The 8,224-nt window shown below is 39.0% G+C and overlaps 2 protein-coding genes across 2 annotated transcripts; one reads left to right on the top strand and one right to left on the bottom strand.

Annotated features, from left to right (window-relative positions):
* Positions 1–1,275: 1,275 nt before the first annotated feature.
* LOC106949267 (serine protease 23-like) lies at positions 1,276–4,539 on the top strand. The gene is made up of 2 exons (XM_015035396.1): positions 1,276–1,474; positions 2,010–4,539. Exons 1-2 carry the CDS (start codon positions 1,452–1,454, stop codon positions 3,424–3,426), a joined length of 1,440 nt encoding a protein of 479 aa, XP_014890882.1. The 5' UTR covers positions 1,276–1,451; the 3' UTR covers positions 3,427–4,539.
* Positions 4,540–4,934: 395 nt separating this feature from the next.
* LOC106949263 (leukotriene B4 receptor 1-like) lies at positions 4,935–7,137 on the bottom strand. Its single transcript, XM_015035393.1, has one exon. The coding sequence runs from the start codon at positions 6,738–6,740 to the stop codon at positions 5,817–5,819; it is 924 nt and encodes a 307-aa protein (XP_014890879.1). The 5' UTR covers positions 6,741–7,137; the 3' UTR covers positions 4,935–5,816.
* Positions 7,138–8,224: the final 1,087 nt, after the last annotated feature.

Raw genomic sequence — 8,224 nt, 5'->3', positions numbered from 1 at the left:
AGAAAAGGAGGTTAAAATTAAAACAATGACATTATTGTCTGCATTTATTCACCTTGACATGCAAATTTAAAAGGGAAGTAAATAAAATGTCAAAAAATGCATTTATTTTCATTAGGATATAGGAAGATCTGTAATTAATATGGTGTATTATGTAATCAACACATTAAAGTAGAATTGCTTTAAAGTCAAGGTTCTAGTGTGAGCACTTCTTTTTTACCAGCCCATTGGTGGCCGGAGGTTTTGACACCTATGTGGATTACAAGAACATTTACCATGCTTTACAGAAAAGCTGCCACGCTACATTTTTTTTAGGTTTGTCAGAAACCTGTGATGTATTGCACAAGTTAAAAGGGGAACAACTGTTCAGCAAGTGAATGAATACACTCGTCATAGAACATTTCAGTCATGAAAAACTGTTTCTGATGTGGAAAATTCAGGGTCCAATCTTTGCATCTTTCAGATGCAGCCCATAGCAATTGGCATGCGATGGATCAATTCACAGAAGCAGTAAAAAAAAAAAAAAAGATCTTACATCAATTGCAGTGAATTTGATGTAGTTATAGTGAAGTTCTTCTGTGCTTCTCCACTTGTAAGATTTCAGGCATCAGCCACTGCAGGCGACAAGAGAAACTCTTGTCACAAGTCAAACTTTTGTCACGTGCAGCTTTCTGTTCACACCTAACCGATAAACCGGAAGTATCAAAGACACATACATCAGCCTATTAAAATGTAAACTACAGAGTTGTGATGCTGCACCATGCTCTGATTGGTGTTGCATGCTGCTAACCTGATGGAGTATCCTAGGTGATTACAGCGATGCAACATGAACACAATGCTTTTTTGACTTTTCCTGAAACCTCTCTGCTGAGCCTCAAGCAGACATAATGGATATTTTTGCAGACCGGGTCTTTCCATATGTGTAAACACCGAATGATTCAGCTCTAACAGTCATTTGTTTACAGGATGTGCAATGCGGTCATGAGCTCATCACCTTTCCCCATTGTCTTTTCTTTGTTGATGTTTATTTCTGAGCCTTTACAATGGACTATTTATTAGGGATTTAGATTTAGATTCAATTAAATCAGAATTACATTTTACAGAATATTTCATCATATAAAAAAAATTGTTTTCTTGGAGGTGAGATGGGGGTGTTATGTCTAGGGAGCTATGGCAAACCCTAACACTCTCCACCTCACCCGCTGAGTCCTTCGCTCCTCTTTCCGTCACATGATCGTTGATTTCATTCATCCTCCAGAACTGACACTCCTTCTGAGCAAAACATTTCCCAACATGAGAGCAGGATACAGATCCGTGGGAGAATCCTTGCTACATACCCATTCATTCATGTCCCTGTTTTAATTTCCAGCTCAGAAACTGATTGCACTGGTCAGCTTGTAGTCGCCTAAATACAAAGATCCAGCTTCAGTACTGCGAAGCAGAGCATTGGCCGGATGAGACTGTCGGCTGATTGCAGGTAGGAACGCTGAACTTTTTATTTATCGCAGTTTGTCGCTGTAGCGTCGCTTTTTCTAAGTATTGAGATGGAGAAAACTCTAAAACTCTTAATTTAATTTCTAGTATAAGCTCCGCACTTTCCCTTTTGTCGTGTTGACGTTAATAAAAAAAAATAGTTTATATAGTTTAAATGTGGAAACCTTGCAATCTTCCCTCTTAACAAAACGATTATTGTTCAGAAAGCTAAATAAATAAATAAATAAATAAATAACTGTTGTGCATTAAATACGAAAAAACAGTTTTGAACGTAACCTCGACCATTATAGACTTTGCTCTTGATGTACAGTCCTGGTTATGAATGGCAATTTGGCGCCATCTTCTGGTCAATTAGGATTTTTGTCAAATATTTTGCAATTAGATAATATATTACTAAGAATCTTGAGTTTATCACTATTTTGCCAAATCTAATGTTGTACATTAAGGAACTAATGTTGCTCTCCAGGTCGGTGGGAATAATGAGACTTTATGTATGTTTGTTTGTTTGTTTTTTTCAGAGGGATGAGCCTTAAACTCATCATGTATACGCTGCTCTTTGCGGCCTCCTTCGCAGTTTCTGAGGTTTTTGGCAGCAGCGAAGAGAGCAGTTCACACAAATGGATCCGGCAGAGGCTGCCAAGGCTGCTGGTTACACATAAATCCATTATGAACGCCGGTTTGCTTAGTGTAGGGATGGAGGACAAAGTGAAATCAACAACTAACACGCTCTGTGGAACAGAGTGTCAGAACAGTCCACCATCATTCAGCCAAACTGAGCAAGAAAGGATTCTGGGATACCAGACCCTGTACGAAAATGGCACGCAAACACATACCGATGTCAGCTTGGAGTGGATGAACAAGACCTCGGGAGGAGCTAGTGCAAAGCCGGTTCATATCCGCAGGAAACGGGAAGTTTTTGGAGCAGATGGGCGCTTTGTCATCTCAGATTCAAACTTTATCACTAACTACCCATTCTCCACAGCGGCCCGCCTTTCCACTGGTTGCTCTGGCGTCCTAGTGTCTCCAAAACATGTGCTAACAGCGGCACATTGTATCCATGATGGCAGAGACTACCTGGAGAATGCCGGGAGCCTTAAAGTTGGATTGTTACAGCTCAAGCATGATGGAGGACTGAGAAGAAAGAGGGGAAGGAGACGAAGGGGTGGTAGGAAACAAGATAAGGTAGATTTGAGGAGAGGAGAAGCGGAAGGTGAAGAGAAAAACAGTGTTGGAGGATTGAGAAAGAGAAGGGGAGGTGAAGGGAGAAGACGAAGGTTAAGGAAAAGAGGCGATGAGGGAGAAGCTACTGCTGGGAAACAGGAATTTGAGAGAAAAGGTAGGAAGGAACAGCGTCTCAGTCGTAACCGGCGTCAGGTGGCACCAGGAAAGCAGGTTGTGTTTCGCTGGTCCCAAGTTAAACAAACCCAAATCCCTCAAGGATGGATCCACACCAACGCCTCCTCCAACTCTGAGTCTCTTGACTACGATTACGCCCTCTTGGAGCTGAAGCGGCCCGTCAAGCAAAAGCACATGGAGCTTGGGGTGGCGCCACCTTTACTACCTCTGGCACGAATTCACTTCTCGGGGTACGACGCCGACAAAAGCCTGCTGGAGGGAAGCGGAGGTGAGAAGGTCGTTTATCGCTTCTGCTCAGTGATAAAGGAGTCGGACGATTTGATGTATCAGCACTGCGATGCTCAGCGCGGGGCAGCTGGCGCAGGCGTTTACATCCGTTTGAGGAAGAAACCCAGACGCAAGGGCGGGAGGTGGAACTGGCAGAGGAGGGTGATCGGGGTGTTTTCAGGCCACCAGTGGGAGGAAGGGGATCAGGACGGGCAGAGGGACTTCAATGTTGCAGTAAGGATCACACCTCACAAATATGCGCAGATATGCCACTGGATTTATGGAGACTCAGGTTTCTGTAACGAGGTTTGAGCTCAGTGATCGACATGAGATAAAGATGATTTTACCGTTTCAGAAAAGTGAAGGTCAGGGATGATGTATCAAGTATTAATTCAACAAAATATAGAGCAATTGAAAAAAAAAATGTGCAGCTTTAAACAGAGAATAACTGTGATCTTGTATATAAAAGGACAACAAAGACCATCCTCATGTCAGCCGTTGACACAGTATTTTTCTAAAGTGCACTGTTTTTACTAATTCTATTTTCAGATTCTTTTTGTTACAGTTACTACAGTACTGTTTCTTCAGTTTCAATGCCAGAAGGAAGCAATATGAATTTTTTTATACATTTAGCCTTACAAAGCATGTCTATGTTTTCAAAATGTTTGTATTCAATAACACAGATAAAATAGTTTTTTTTCGTAGTGTAGTATATATTTTCAATACAGTGGACCCCCACCTATATGCAGTTCAGTATTTATTGATTTTCCTATTCGCATATTGTTTTCTGTGGAATGAAACTTTAAGTTATTTGCAGAAAATGTATCTATTCACAGATTTTATATCTAAAACGCTTCAAAGAAAATGCATTCTGGGAAGCTGAAATCCGCAGGTGCAATGCATATTGACACGCTTTGGCTGCATTCTGCAATGTAGCCAATCAAGGAAAGCCATTTATTGTCCTTGGTGCTGATTGGCTGCAATCTCAAGCAGAGAGATTAGGAAGATTGTGGATGTTACCTTGTCGTACCATTGTGCATATTCAGGCATTTTAAGATATATTTAGTATTTGAACTATTAAGATAGGGAATTATAAGCGATTTTACAGGGGTCTGAAATATTCATAGATTTGTGGGTGGTTGTTCCTATAAGCCTTCAAATACCAGCGATCCACTGTAGTTTAGTTCTGGATTACATTGCAGGTGTGGCTTTTGCTGAGTCTCTCACAAGACGTAAACATTTCACATCTGTTCAAACTCAGTGAATCTGTTCTCATTTTGACATTGCATCATGATTGCATTGTCTTTTGGTCTTTGAAAAAGGACTCCCCTGTTCCTTCTCCTGTCCATCTCGAATAATTTTTACATGTAAAATTGTTGTTGATGTTATTGAACTCTGAATTAAAGCAAATATCAGCATTCCTTATACACTTGTATGTTGTTTGCTTGTTTGTTGTGAAAGGACAACTTGCTGTATTATCAAAAGTTTAAAGGACTGACCTTTTAGAGTTTTATTTCCTCTTCCTGTTTTCGAGAACCATCTCCTGTCCAAGACAATTATAGACTCAACATGTTATATAGCCTCAGGAACAAGAGCATGGTGAGTCAGAGCAAAAATTAGCATTTATAATGTTTTCTCTGCTATCAGGTGAAGAAAATAAGAGTCAATCGTGCAACCTCACATAAAACAAACACAGCAAAGAACAAAGACCGGAATTAAAATCTGAATAAAAAAAGATTTCACTTGTCTACATTCTCCTTGCTCTTAGATTTTGTTCAGTAAATCCACATGAACATGTTCACACCATAATTAATACTGCATACAAAATATCCTCCGAAATGCTAAACCCTGAAGAGAAAATCCACAGGCTACATACACAATTGATTATCTTTTACCTATGAGGACCAAAACCAGCTGGATTATGATAAAAAAGCTCCACTATGCCTGAAAAGTTATTTTTTTTCAGTAAGTAGATTCACAAAGGGAAACAGATTGAATACAATAACTACGCAGAGACTGATGTTTAAGTGTTTATTTGTCTTAAGGTATTTTTCGGCTTACATCTAACATTTAAGATTAGAATATTACATCATATCAATAACAAAAAACGCATTTTTATACTGATGTTGACTTAATAAAAAAAGTCTGTTTAATGTTCTGCTTCAAAGTTGTTACTTTTTTGAAAAAGTACTTTTGATCTCAAGAAGCAGCCTCATTGGAACCTATGTACTTTTTAATAGAATATTACAGCATTTTCACAATATATATTTGTTGTATATTTAAGCTCCTTAGTACAAAAGCCCACACAGAAAAAAACTTACTAAAAAAATACACAATGCAAGAGATTAACTTTCTGGAAATACCTCAATATTCTACACAAAAACAAATGATTAGATTGTTAGATGAGTTTATACACCATTTGGAGCTACAGAAAAGTACAGAATGTCTTTTCTGCAGCTCCAGATTCTGTTTGGTGCTTACAAATAAAGTCAATTAATCCCAGTCATTTATACATCCCAGTTGATCCTAGATATCAGATAATACAGTCACGTAAAGTTTGTCTCGCAGCTTTCACTGCTCTTGATGGAGCACGTAGAGACAATAGAAAATAACTTACAATGTTTTCTTTGACTTTGCAGCAATCCCTGATGATGGTACGTGATGACGATGTTTCTAAATGTCTTACTGTTTTCAAACTCTACCTATGTCTGGCGACTGGGTGGTTTGGAGGCTCTGGCTTTGCACCTCTTCCTTTTTTTTTGGCAAACTACGCACATTTTGTTAGATGTGAAGGCATACAGAAGAGGATTCAGGCAGCTGTTTACAAATGTAAGTGCCTTAGCAATGTCCCATGTGTCCTTGCAAAACTTCAAAAGTATTTTATTGTTCAAACACATAGCAGCCACACCCAGGATATGTATGACATGATATGGAGTCCAGACGACAAAATAGCTCACAATGATGCTGGTTATCAGCCGAGTCGTCTGTGGATTGTTGAAAAAGGCAGCCTGGTTCACCGTCCTGTGAAGGCGAACGTACGAAAAAACTACGAGAGCAAAGGAGCAGAAATCAAACACAGTCTCAGCCAACAGTACAACCACACCCTGAGTGGTTGAAGTATACTTAGATTGACAAACTATCGGCTGCTGATTTGTTGGCAGCTGTCGAACCACCAGAGCAGGGACGGCCAGGATGACCGCAGCCATCCAGAGTAGAGCCAGCATTGCTCTCTTCTTCACCTGTGGAAATCTTCTCTGATGCACCACTGTCAGGTAGCGCTGGACGCTTAACACAGTCACAGTGAGCTTGCTGCCATAAATGCTGCAGTACACAAGGTAGGTTAGGATCTTACAGGCCGCCAGACCAAAGTTCCAGCCATACAGCAGCGGGTAAATCCATGGAGAAAGGGTCAGCAGGCACAGCAGGTCAGACACAGCCAGGTTTAGCATCAAAGTCCGGCTCAGACTGGAAAGATGGTGCCAGTTAGGCTTGAGAAGAATCACTGCGATGTTTCCAGAAACTCCCACAATGCAACAGAAGGACATCACCACCACTGGGACAACACCTTTGGACTGCAAGGAGGGAGGAGGCAGAGGTCCTGAAGAAGACAAGTTAGAAGGCTCCATGCTGAGACTTGCTGATAAGGTCGAACTCTGACTTACTGAGGCTGCTGAAGCAAAGAGGAACTAAGAAATAATGACGCTGACGTAAATCGTCTAATCTATATCAGTGACGTGTTTCTTCTGATGAACCAATCTTAACGAAATTCTTATAACCCTTTATTTAAGATACACTTATATGGCTCTTTTAAAAATGTTTTATAGGGGGCGTCAAGTATTTAGAGATTTCATATTTGTTGGCTGTTCTGGTCCCTAACGCCTGCAAATCCCAGGGATCCACTTTAGCTTATAGTCCTGGATTTCCTGCAGGTACTCAGTAATTCTTCCATTTATGTGCTGAAGCTCTGAAAAGAACAAGGAGTGAGAACTTCACATCTGTTCACACTCGGAGAATCTCATTTTGACGCTGCACGATAGCATTTCATTCTCTTTGTAAAACAACTCTGCGCTTGATCCATATATGTGACCTGTCCAGTCAGAGCATATTTCATCAATTACAGTCATTGTTGTTATTAGACTTTAAATTAAAGCAAATATCAGCATTCCATAAACACCAGCTTGTTGTTTATTTGCTCTGAAAGGACAACTTGTTCTATTGTCGGTTGTGTGATGAATTGACCTTTTAGGGTTTTTATTCCTTTTCCTGTTTTCAAAAATGGCCTCCTGTCTTAAACAAATATAGTCATTACATGTTATAAGCCAACCACAAGAACAAGAGCATCAGAAAATCAGAGCAAAAATATGTGTTTGTAGTGTCTTATCTGCACTGAGGTAAAGAAAAGAAGAGTGAATTATGTGGTCGCACAAAAAGTTTCACTTCACTTGTCTACAGTCTTGTTGCTCTTATGTCCTATAACCACTTTAGATTTTCTTTCAGTTCAGTAAATCTATTATTTAATATTTAAGAAAAAATCTCTAATGATTACTACTACTAATAATATCTAATAATAAAATAGATGATTTAAAAAAATAATTGAGTGTATTTTTCATATTGGTGAAGTTAAAGCCACAAACTTTTATGTATTTTAATAAGTTTTTAATTGATACACCAAAAATAGAGAAGCTAATGGTCAATTGGAGACACAATGACACACAGCTTTCAAATTCTTATACAAATAAAGATCTGAAAAGTGTAAAAAAATAGTACATGTGTTCAGCCACTACAGAAGCATTATCATGTTGTAATGAAAAGTTTATCATCACAATATGACAAGTTTAACAAAATTTATAATTTCGATGAGATACTTTACTTGCTTTATTAATAGAGCTATGCACACAGATAGAATAACGCAAAAATGTTTAAATTCTACCCGACTGTTTACAAAGCTTTTCAACTAAATACAAAAAAAATCATCTTCTTTTTGCTTTGCAGATAGTTAGATAGGTGCTTTTTTTTTTCTTAGATTCACGAGTTTTGTACACATTTCCGTTCTTCAATTTAAGGTTTATTTAAGAGCAGAAAAAGCACAAAAATATCAACAAAATACTCT

The sequence above is a fragment of the Poecilia latipinna genome, unplaced genomic scaffold (assembly GCF_001443285.1).
Source record: "Poecilia latipinna isolate Pla-1442-1.1 unplaced genomic scaffold, P_latipinna-1.0 Scaffold334, whole genome shotgun sequence".
NCBI classification, from domain to species: domain Eukaryota; kingdom Metazoa; phylum Chordata; class Actinopteri; order Cyprinodontiformes; family Poeciliidae; genus Poecilia; species Poecilia latipinna.
This window is presented reverse-complemented; position numbering and strand designations above follow the sequence as displayed.